Here is a 12,500-nt window from a genome sequence, read left to right on the forward strand (position 1 = left end):
TCCCCGCGTTAAAGTTGAGGCATGTGATACCAGAACTGCCGAGTCGAAACACACCCATCTAGACCATCGTGGACAGATTTTTAACCACGTGCATCTTGTGCTGCGCAGTTTTGTGCTGCGCAGCCATCTTGAACGCGCCTATTATGTTAAAGGGATATTCCGCCATTTTTGGAAATACGCTCATTTTCCACCTCCCCTCGAGCAAAACAATCGATATTTACCTTGTTCTCGTCATCCAGCCATTCTGTGAGTCTGGCGATACACTTTTAGCTTCAGCCTAGCATAGATCATGAATCGGATTAGACCATTAGCTTCTCGCCTGCTAGCTTCATGTTTAAAAGTTACTAAGATTTATGGTAATTTTCCCATTTAAAACGTGTCTCCTCTCAAGTTAGAAAGTGCAAGTAAGACCAACTGAAAATGAAACCTGGCGTTTTTCTAGGCTGATTTGACATGGAACTACACTCTCATCTGGCGTAATAATCGAGCAACTTGCAAACGTACCATAGGCGCAGTGATATCGTACGCAGCATCTGAAAATAGTCCCCTAGACAACAAGCAATAGTAGTGCCAGTAGTGTGCAAGTTGCCTTGATTATTACGCCAGATGAGAGTGTAGTTCCATGTCAAATAAGCCTAGAAAAACGCCAGGTTTCATTTTCAGTTGGTCTTATTGCACTTCTAACTTGAGAGGAGACACGTTTAAATGAGAAAATTACCAGAAATCTTAGTCACTTTAACATGAAGCTAGCAGGCGAGAAGCTAATGGTCTAATCCAATTCAATGATCTATGCTAGGCTGAAGCTAAAAGTGTATCGCCAGACTCACAGAATGGCTGGATGAACGGGAACAAGGTAAATATCGATTGTTTTGCTCGAGGGGAGGTGGAAAATGAGCGTATTTCCAAAAATGGCGGAATATCCCTTTAAGCCTGCCCACCGACTCTATACACCATACAGCACTTTTTGCTGCTGCTAGGGTGTGTCTAGATTTCTAGGCTAACCCTCCCCCCAACAGACTGGTACATTCAACCAAATGCTGACTCACCAGTTCCACTGGGCGTGCTCACTTCAGTGTCATGCCTTAGGACTGTACCATTGAGAGGCAGGTGCACAGTCCTGCAGCGTGGTGCAGTTCCCAGTGTTCTCATCATAGTATGGGCCTCTGCTGGACACCTGGGGTAGCAGCCTGGCAGAGAACATGACATGAGCAACGGAAGTATGGCGGAAATGGCGATGCGCTGCAAAACAGCTTACACTGCCTCTTCTACATGATGGCTCCAACCCCTCTCCTCCTCCTCCCTCCTCCTCCTCTACATGATGGCTCCTATGCCTCCTCCTCTTCTTCCTCCTCCTCTACATGATGGCTCCACCCCTCTTCCTATTCCTCCTCCTCCTCCTCTACATGATGGCCTCCAACCCCTCTTCCTCCTCCTCCTCCTCCTACATGATGGCTCCAACCCCTCCTCCTCTACATGATGACTCCTATTCCTCCTCCTCCTCTTCATGATGGCTCCTATACCTCCTCCTCCTCCTCTACATGATGGCTCCTTTCCTCCTCCTCCTCTACATGATCGCCCCCTATTCCTCCTCCTCCTCCTCTTCAAACATGATGGCTCCTATTCCTCCTCTACATGATGCCTCCTTCTCCTCCCTGTCCACATGATCACTCCTCCTCCTCCTCCCTCTCCGTTGTGAAGCTCCAGATGTGAATTCAGAACTATCTTTTTGACATGCTACTAATAATATTTGTATGATTCCCATAGTTCTTTTTCATGAGGATATAACATTTACCTTCCAGTTTGCCATTGAAGGTGTAGTTCTTTCCGCAGGTTGGTACTTTTCCGCAGGGGTTATAGTGCCAGCTGCATTCCCCCTCCCTGTTGTAGTAGTCACAGAACACAGCTGGAAAGGGGAGAGAAATACCAATCACTTAACCAAGGTGTACTGTATACTGTGTGCAATCGTTCCATTACGTTGCCATGGAATTTTGAGGAATCTAATACATTTTTACGCAGGCTCATGAAATAGCCTGTGACTATTGGGCTGTTGCAGTTCAGATCCTGCGGTACTCAGGGCACAGGTCTGGTCGGAGGATATTGATTGAGAACTGCTGGTCTAGACTATTAATTGAGAACCTCTGGTCTATACTATTGATTGAGAACCTCTGGTCTATACTATTGATTGAGAACCTATTGCTTGAGAACCTCTGGTCTAGACTATTGATTGAGTACCTCAGGTCTAGGCTATTGATTGAGTACCTCAGGTCTAGACTATTGATTGAGTACCTCAGGTCTAGACTATTGATTGAGTACCTCAGGTCTAGGCTATTGATTGAGAACCTCAGGTCTAGGCTATTGATTGAGTACCTCAGGTCTAGGCTATTGATTGAGAACCTCTGGTCTAGACTATTGATTGAGTACCTCAGGTCTAGGCTATTGATTGAGAACCTCTGGTCTATACTATTGATTGAGTACCTCAGGTCTATACTATTGATTGAGAACCTCTGGTCTAGGCTATTGATTGAGAACCTCTGGTCTATCCTATTGATTGAGTACCTCAGGTCTAGGCTATTGATTGAGTACCTCAGGTCTAGGCTATTGATTGAGAACCTCTGGTCTAGACTATTGATTGAGTACCTCAGGTCTAGGCTATTAATTGAGAACCTCTGGTCTATACTATTGATTGAGTACCTCAGGTCTAGGCTATTGATTGAGAACCTCTGGTCTAGGCTGTTGCAGTGCAGAAGCTGCGGTACTCACGGCACAGGTCTGGAGTCCTCCAGTGGACGCAGACGTTCTGCTCACTGCAGGCCTCGGCGTAAGCTGCCCAGCCGTGCAGAAGCCCAGGAACTTGCCCTGGAACTCACAGGAGCACGCCTCCAGCACACAGGCATGGTAGTACGGCTCAGGGTCCACCTGTGCGCACACAGAACCAACAGAGACAGATATAAGACACATCATTCTAAATTACTTTATTGATGTCCTCTAACCGTGAAAATGGCCATACTGTACATCTACTGTACTGTACCGTACTGTCATTTTTTTTCCAACGTTGCTTATCCAGCTTTCTCAACTGCCTTTATCATGAGTTTGAAAATGCTCCCTCCACTTTCCGCTATGTGGCCAAAATAACGTCCATCGAGGCGACAGTGTTCACGGTTCCACATTCAGATTTTTGACAGTTAATGAGTGGACCATCTAGGGACTAACAATGCCCTTGGTGTTATTGGGATTTTCAGTAGGTACTGTACGCACTCATGCACTCAAATTAGGTACCCCATATGAAATACAAAATGGTAATACCATGCTAACCAATCGCATTCATTCTGTGTTAAGGGAATTCTGATGATTTTTCACATAGATCTCCTTTTGTCGAGTACTGTCGGAATGAAGAATAACGAAAACAATCGATTTTACCTTGTGCTGCTGCGGTCAGCAGCCAAACAGCTGCAGCGCTACACTCTGGGGGCATGAACATGGGGGCTCATAAACATGCCCCCAGAGGACAGCACTGCAGGCATCCCAACCTGCAAAAAGTCATTTCAGGGAGGTATCCCTATCCCCCCCGGATGTCTGGCACTGTAGCTGCCTGGATGCTCTAACTGTTGGCTGCCGCAACTCCAGCTAGAAAAAACCTATTTGTCGTTTTTGATTTTTGTTTTTTTAATGGCCTGATTTCTCTTAAAGATGGTTCATATGAAGGCAGAACTAGCATGCTAATGCTAAGCTAAGGCATCCATTCTGCGTTCAACCTTGGGGTCAGGCCATTGGTTCAACATCCCATTAATCCGAAGGCAGAGTAGAGATCCCATTAATCCGACATCCCATTAGCCCGAGAGAAAAAAAGTCGGACTAATGGGATGTCAGACCAATGACACGGAACTGTTTACCTTGAGGTGATGCCAGAACTAACATGCTAATGCTAAGCTAATGCATTTACTCTGTGTGTACAGTACCTTGAGGTGGCACCATTCATTCTGTGTTTACCTTGAGGTGGCACCATTCTGTGATTACCTTGAGGTGGCAGCATTCTGTGTTTACCTTGAGGTGGCAGCATTCTGTGATTACCTTGAGGTGGCAGCATTCTGTGATTACCTTGAGGTGGCAGTCCCTGAAGGTGTCTCCAGTGATGATCATGCAGCGTCTCTCGGCCCAGTTGGAGCAGTAGGAGTGGCGTTGGCAGGGGAAGGTCTCGGTCGTCACGTCGGAACAGGGCGGCGTGCCCGTCTTCCAGCTGTTGCCAAATTCCAGGGCACTGGACCCCAGCATGGAGCCGCTACTCATCAGGTCGTTGGCCTCACTGGAGTCAAAGTTCCCACACAGGCCACACACTCGGCCCTGAAGATGGGAACGTCAGAGGTCCATTAAAATTTGGCAAACAGGTGAACCATTTGAACCCTTTGGTGTTAATATTCCATTCTAATGGTAATAGCATTGTTGTCTTCGTCCAGTTTCACTGTATGTTCGCGGAGAAGACTGTTTACGATTGTTTGCAAAAGTTCAGTGAAAACTCAAGGTTAACAGAAAACTGTTCGCCCATGTTTGTGAATTTGAATGCACCTCAGTGTGGGATGTCTTTGTTCATGTTGATCAGCTGGCCTACTATATAGTGTACAGTATGTGTGTGTGTGTGTGTGTGTGTGTGTGTGTGCGCGTACATACCCTCCACCTTGCCTCCAGCAGCACGGTTAGGCGTGTGTGTTTGTCCCAGATGAGTGTAAGGCCCAGGCGTGGTACAGACACCAGGACGTAGAGCCCCACCGTGTGGACGGAGTACAGCATCTCCCCCCCAACAGCTGATGTGTTGGACCACCTGGAGGACACCGACAACAAGCTCACACTCTGAAAAGTGAACGACGTCCAGAAAGCAGCATACTGCAATCCACAAAGGGTTTCTTGGTGTTTTAAATTTAAGTCAAAGTTGTCTTCAAGGCAGTGCTGCCTGGAAAGCCCTAGGGTTAGGCATGGGTTAAGATTAGGTTTAGGCTTAGGTTTAGGGTTAGAGTTAGGATCAGGTGCCTTTAAATTGACAGTGGCAGCGCTGCCTGGGAGATGACGTCGGGGGCTTAAAACACCATTGAGACCACAAAGGACAAATGGTATGGTCGAGATGTAGCTAGCTGGTACCTGGAGCGCACAGCCATGTCCGACAGTTCCAGAAACGCCTCCTCCTGAACACACAAAATACCTTATTTATCATTCCAATAAAGAACCTCTGAATTTGATTTTGAGAGAGCTTTCGGAGATCTGTGCAAATGTGACTAATTGAGTGAGAGTTTGTGCATCAGTCTTTGAAATGTGTGTGTGTTGTGTGTGTGTGTGTGTGTGTGTGTGTGTGTGTGTGCCTGTCTGTCTGTCTGTCTGTCTGTCTGTCTGTCTGTCTGTCTCTCTGCGTGTGTGTGTGTGTGTGCCTGTCTGTCTGTGTGTCTCTCTGTGTGTGTGTGTGTGTGTGTGTGTGTGTGTGACTACCATCAGGTCCAGAGTGATGGTGCGGGAACAGGTCAGCTTTTCATCACAGCAGGGAATGCTCTCCACTCTGACAGCAAACTGCCCATTACCCGTCCCACAGTCATCCTGTAACAAACCACACAACAACATCACACCAACAGAACATGAATAGCAACACTAAAACACACCAACACCCATAGCAACAACAAAACACACCAACACTCATAGCAACAGTAAAACACACCAACACTCCCACAGTCATCATGTACAGTAACAAACAACAGGAGAACTCACACCTACATTCATAGCAACAATGAAACACACCAACACTAGCAACAATGAAACACACCAACACTAGCAACAATACAACACACTAACACCAGCAACAATTTTTTAAATTAAGACATTAAAGGGACACTTTACCGATTAGCATTAAGCCTTGTATCTTTAGAAAACCAGTCACGTTTTTGAATGGTCGTGCAACATTCCCTCAGTTTGCCTTGAGATGGGAAAAATACTGATTTCAATGAAACCCATGAATAAGACTTCCTGCTTTCAATGATGTAAAATTATGATTTTTACATCATTGAAAGCAGGAAGTCCAACATTGAAATCTGTATTTCTCCCATCTCAAGGCAAACTGATGGAATGATGCACGACCATTCAAAAACATGACTGGTTTTCTAAAGATACAAAGCTTAATGCTAATCGGTGAAGTGTCCCTTTAAGATCAATTGTCAATCGGTTAATCAATTTTATATTCCTCTTTTTAGTCAACTTTAGCATGGTATGAAATACATGTGCCCCACACTGTATATATATATATATAGTATCTGTAGACAAAAAACATGATCTCACCTCCAGCAGGGTGTACTGGCAGTTCCCGTCGAAGCTGAACCACCTGGAGTCAAAGGTCTGGTAGTGCCCGTTCCCAAACACCTGGCACCGCCCTGGGCACGGCTCTCCAGTGCAGGTCCAACGCCCTCCACTGCAGGTGCTGTTAGACACACACACACACACACACACACACACACACACACAGACACACACACACACACACACACACAGACACACAGACACACACACACACACAGACACACACACACACACACACACACACACACACACACACAGACACAGACACACACACACACACACACACACACACACACACATACACACACACACACACACACACACACACACACACACACACACACACACAGACACAGACACACACACACACACACACACACACACACACACACACACACACACACACACACACACACACACAGACACAGACACACACACACACACACACACGCGCACACACACACACACACACACACACACACACACACACACACACACACACACACAGACACACACACACAGACACACATACACACACACACACACACACACACACACACACACACACACACACACACACACACTGTGGTGTCTATGGAGGTCCTATGAAACTCAAATGATACCGTGGACTACTTTGTCTGCATTAAGGGCCGTTCAAACCAAGGATGATAATGATGATGATAGCGACAAAAAAGTCACTGTAGTTAATATGAATGACAATGTGTACACATAAACTACAACATGAAGCATGAATTTGTTAGGGATCACTTTCAGAACAATTTTGACAATGATAAAAAGCTGACAGCCAATTGGAATCCATGACGAGGAAAGACTTTTCGTCCTGTTGATCAGTGCAGAAGATTATATCGTTTTATATCTTTATAGTTGATCAGTGCAGAAGATTATATAGTTTTATATATTTATAGTTGATCAGTGTGGATGGTTGCAGCATATCGTTATAGTTTTTAGGGCTGTGCAATTCATCGAATTAAACCAATTAATCTTGATTATGACTTCCAACAATTATGAAGATAACATAATCAAAATGAAATGATTATTTTGATACATTCAGTTTCATAACAATGCTCTCCTTTTGTCTTCAGTTGTCGTGTGCATTATCTTTTCACATGTATTTTTTCCTGTTGTTCTATGTTTGAAATTTAATTTAAAATGGAAAAAACACAAAAAAATACAAATGCAAAAAATACATTTTGAATATGGATGATAGTTCCAAAATCACTGAGTAATCACGATTAATAATCAGGATCTCAATATTGAACAAAATAATCGTGATAATGATTATTATAATTGAGCAGCCCTAATAGTTTTATACTGTATCTTAATAGTTGATCAGCGCGAATGGTTACAGTATATCGTTATAGTTTCATATGTATTTATAGTTGATCAGCGCAGATGGTTACAGTATATTGTTATAGTTTCATATGTATTTATAGTTGATCAGCGCGAATGGTTACAGTATATCGTTATAGTTTTATATCATTATACTTGATCAGCGCAGATGGTTACAGTATATCCACACACACACACACTCACCACATCTTGCAGTTGGTCTCCACGCTCTCCCCAGGGCCGTACACGGTTCCGCTAAACACACACGTGCAGTTGTCCGCAGACACACACACTCCGTTGTGGTCCTCATACTGCCCATCTGGACAGTAGCAGCCGCTGCTGCACGCTGGAGAACTCTGCATACACACCAAGTCATAAAATGAATTGTTAAAAACAAAACATCATTAAAGAAAGGTGCTGTGTGTGTGTGTGTGTGTGTGTGTGTGTGTGTGTGTGTGTGTGTGTGTGTGTGTGTGTGTGCGCGCGCCAGTAACTCACAGCAGGCTTGCTCAGGCTGTCACAGGTTCTTTGTGCAGTGTTAGAGTCTGGACAGTGCACACACACTTTGGGATCTTGACAAGCTGACAGAGAGTACGAGGAGAGGTCAGAGGTCAGAGTTATAGGTGAATAAATGAAGAAACTACTGTACCCCCACTTTCAGTCCAAACCCAACCCTGGCATTTGAAAGAAACCTACCACAGAGGGGGAGCAATGATCGGCCACAGGTTAGTTTTCCATCTGCACAATTGCTGTAAGTAAACACAACCAAATATGTGAAGCAATTCTTCATTGATCTGTTCCTTCCTTCCTTCCTACATACCAGTATTTGCATGACGCATACATGCATTTGGTTTACTACTACATGCATATAGCTTATGACAAAGTCTCTTGAACTAACCAAGAAGTAGCATTCTGCCCTATAAAAGCTGCAATTGGCAAGTCTGGCAGATTGAGGACAACTCACATGCCCCTCCCCCACTACCATCCCCTTTGGAGATCAATAAAGTATCTATTTATCTAGCTTGTTAGTGACTGTGCACAAACTGTGATTGACAGTCAGATCTACCAATGATTGTACAGCCCTGCCCTTATTGACCCAGAAGAACCTGGCGTGGTGGATTGTTGCAGAACTAATAACAGCCTCTAGGTGGAGGTAGAAGCGCAGGGTTTTCTCTAAAACCGGCTGATTTCTGTTGTTCTGTCGGAGCATTACTGTTGGTTTCAGTGAATTTGATCAGAAATATCTTCCCTATGGCACCTTTAGCAGCTTATGTGCCATCAAAATGATTTTATTTTGTTATTTTAAGGTACAAATCACTCTTTAGGGGGCTTTAAAGTCCCCTTTTTAGAACTTTACCATTGCATCCCATTGATGTCCACGGGTCCTGGCGGTGTGGCGCCCCCTATGTGGTGACACGGGCATTGCGAGCGGGGGCTGCAGCTGCCGTGGTCGTTCAGGTAGGTTCCCTCCCGGCAACCACAGCCCTCCACAGGCTCCGCCTCCAGGTAACAGGTAGGGTCGGGCCCCGCTAGGGAGCGGCAGGTGCGGTTGCACACCTGAGTTGCGTAGTCAAACACCTGGTTGGTCGCACACGTCACCGCTGGAAGAGAGATAGATGGATGAGACACACACACACGGACCCTGCAATGCCAGCCACACACTCAAACATAAACCCAGATGGACCCTGCAATGCCACACACACACACACACACACACACACACACACACACATTATATCACTGCAAAAAAAACTAAATCTAACCAAGTGTTACTAATCTCATATTAAGATTTAAAAATCTATTTGGTATTGTTATCAGTATGAAAAGACTTACCTAATGCTCTCTCCAAATATCGTTTTGACTTACAGTACAAAGACTTTGACTTACTTTAAGGAGTCTTATCGAGACAAATGTACTTATCGCACTGCCAGACAAATATATTTGCTTTCAGAAAGATAAACTTTCCTTAAATTAAGGATTTTCTAAAAAATAAGGTGGACTCACTGCAGTTATTCTAGTATGATATATACAGTAGTATGAAGTATGAATGTGGGCATGTGGTATGTGCAGTATGGATGTATGTATGTACAGTATGTATGATGTATGTATGTACTGTATGTACGTATGGATGTACAGTATGTATGTATGGATGTACTGTATGGGGGACTCACTGCAGTTGGCCGCTGTTCTCCATATGTATGTATATGTACTGTATGTATGGATGTACTGTATGGGGGACTCACTGCAGTTGGCCGCTGTTCTCCATATGTATGTGTATGTACTGTATGTATGGATGTACTGTATGGGGAACTCACTGCAGTTGGCCGCTGTTCTCCATATGTATGTATATGTATGTATGGATGTACTGTATGGGGGACTCACTGCAGTTGGCCGCTGTTCTCCATATGTATGTATATGTATGTATGGATGTACTGTATGGTGAACTCACTGCAGTTGGCCGCTGTTCTCCATATGTATGTATGTATGTATGTACTGTATGTATGTATGCATGTACTGTATGTGTATGTCTGCGTGTATGTATGTATGTATGTATGTATCAATGTATGTATGTATATGTATGTATGGATGTACTGTATGGGGGACTCACTGCAGTTGGCCGCTGTTCTCCATATGCATGTATGTATGTATGTATGCATGTACTGTATGTATATGTCTGCATGTATGTATGTATGTATGTATACTGTATGTATGTACTGTATGTATGTATATGTATGTATGGATGTACTGTATGGGGGACTCACTGCAGTTGGCCGCTGTTCTCCACATGTACTGTATGTATATGTATGTATGGATGTACTGTATGGGGGACTCACTGCAGTTGGCTGCTGTTCTCCATATGTATGTATATGTATGTATGGATGTACTGTATGGTGGACTCACTGCAGTTGGCCGCTGTTCTCCATATGTATGTATATGTATGTATGGATGTACTGTATGGGGGACTCACTGCAGTTGGCCGCTGTTCTCCATATGTATGTATATGTATGTATGTATGTATATGTATGTATGGATGTACTGTATGGGGGACTCACTGCAGTTGGCCGCTGTTCTGTATGTATATGTATGTATGGATGTACTGTATGGGGGACTCACTGCAGTTGGCCGCTGTTCTGTATGTATACTGTATGTATGTATGGATGTACTGTATGGGGGACTCACTGCAGTTGGCCGCTGTTCTCCACTCTCCCACAGGGGCCCCCACAGCTGCACAGGCTTTGGCGTAGTTGCCGAGGGCGACGCACAGACACGCCTGAAGCCCTGACTGGCAGTGGCATGTTGTACTGAGGCACGCCTGGCAACCGCACAACACAACAAGATGAAAATACCGCACAACGCATTACTAAACATTTTTCACATGTAGTAGATAATATATTTTACTGAGGCCGGCCTGAAAACAGCACAACGTATTACTAAATGTTTTTTCACATTTATTAGGTAAAATAAAAAAATATTATTTAAAGTATCAAAATATGTTTTACTGAGGGCACACATGTAAACAGCACAACACATTGGTAAACGTTTTTCACATGTATTAGGTAAAATAAAAAATATTATTTAAAGTATCAAAATATGTTTTACCGAGGCAGCACACACATTGCTAAACGTTTTTTCACATGTAGGTAAAATAAAAAATATTATTTAAAGTATCAAAACATGTTTTACTGAGGCAGGCCTGAAAACAGTGCAACACAATGCTAAAAGTTTTTCCACATGTATTAGGTAAAACAAAAACAAATATTATTTAAAGTGTCAAAGTATGTTTTAAGTGCTACATGGTACAAAAGGCTTTAGTTTGAGTACCTGATAGTATTGGTCGTAGGGTATGTAGTGGTGACAGAGTACAGTACCTGATAGTATTGGTCGTAGGGTATGTAGTGGTGGCATGGCCCAAAGATCCCATCAGGGTCTCTCAGCTGGTTGCAGTGCTCCTCAGCAAACATTTCTGTAGGAGAAACCAATTGGATTAGTCTGTGGGGACCTATGAGCCATTAATTGGATTAGTCTGTGGGGACCTATGAGCCATTTAATTTACATTTTTTTGGTATGTTGTACAGTATATTGAAGAGAATACAATACAATAGAGTAAAGTGGAGTAGAATATGATAGGATAAAGTGGAGTCAAATAGAATAAAATAAAATAGAAAAGCATAGAGTAGAGTATGGTACAGTACATAAATAAACTAGAGATAGAATAGAGTAGAATAAAGTAGAGTAGAATAGAATAGAGTAGAGCAGAGTAGAGTATAACTAAACTAGATATAGCATAGAGTAGAATACAGTAAAGTAGAGTAGAGATGAGTAGCGTAGAATACAGTAAAGTAGGGTAGAGTAGAGCAGAGTAGAATACAGTAAAGTAGAGTAGAGATGAGTAGAGTAGAATACAGTAAAGTAGGGTAGAATAGAGATGAGTAGAGTAGAGTAGAATAGAGTAGAGATGAGTAGAGTAGTAGAGTAGAGTAGGAGAGGGGAGGAGAGTAGTGTAGAGTAGAGTAGAGTAGAATAGAATAGAGTAGAGTAGAGTAGAGTAGAGTAGAATAGAATAGAGTAGGGTAGAGTAGAATAGAGATGAGAGTAGGTACCAGTGTCCATGTTGATGCAGAGGGGGTTGATGTTGGCCTCACAGCTCTCCAGGGACCAGGAGAGGGCAAAGGGTTCTGCAGAGTTCTCCACTATGCCACTGCTGGTGGTGAAATCATCTCCTGAGTCCCCGTTAAAGTTCCCACAAAGGCCTGTAACACACACACACACACACACACACAGAGAGAGAGAGAGAGAGAGAGAGAGAGAGAGAGCACAATTGACTA

The 12,500-nt window shown here is 43.7% G+C and overlaps 1 protein-coding gene across 1 annotated transcript in view; it reads right to left on the bottom strand.

The window, feature by feature from the left end:
* Positions 1 to 1,075: 1,075 nt before the first annotated feature.
* The window catches only part of LOC134062036 (mucin-19-like), a 22,182-nt gene continuing 10,757 nt past the window's right edge, over positions 1,076 to 12,500 (bottom strand). The window contains 17 exon segments of the mRNA XM_062517908.1: positions 1,076 to 1,170; positions 1,173 to 1,187; positions 1,793 to 1,903; positions 2,761 to 2,829; positions 2,832 to 2,916; positions 4,096 to 4,338; positions 4,663 to 4,813; positions 5,128 to 5,171; positions 5,470 to 5,574; positions 6,307 to 6,445; positions 7,879 to 8,030; positions 8,173 to 8,255; positions 8,371 to 8,423; positions 9,032 to 9,275; positions 10,855 to 10,987; positions 11,544 to 11,638; positions 12,276 to 12,425. Of these exon segments, the coding sequence (XP_062373892.1) occupies positions 1,076 to 1,170; positions 1,173 to 1,187; positions 1,793 to 1,903; positions 2,761 to 2,829; positions 2,832 to 2,916; positions 4,096 to 4,338; positions 4,663 to 4,813; positions 5,128 to 5,171; positions 5,470 to 5,574; positions 6,307 to 6,445; positions 7,879 to 8,030; positions 8,173 to 8,255; positions 8,371 to 8,423; positions 9,032 to 9,275; positions 10,855 to 10,987; positions 11,544 to 11,638; positions 12,276 to 12,425 (1,967 nt within the window).

This window comes from Sardina pilchardus, chromosome 17 (genome assembly GCF_963854185.1).
Source record: "Sardina pilchardus chromosome 17, fSarPil1.1, whole genome shotgun sequence".
Taxonomy (NCBI): Eukaryota; Metazoa; Chordata; class Actinopteri; order Clupeiformes; family Clupeidae; genus Sardina; species Sardina pilchardus.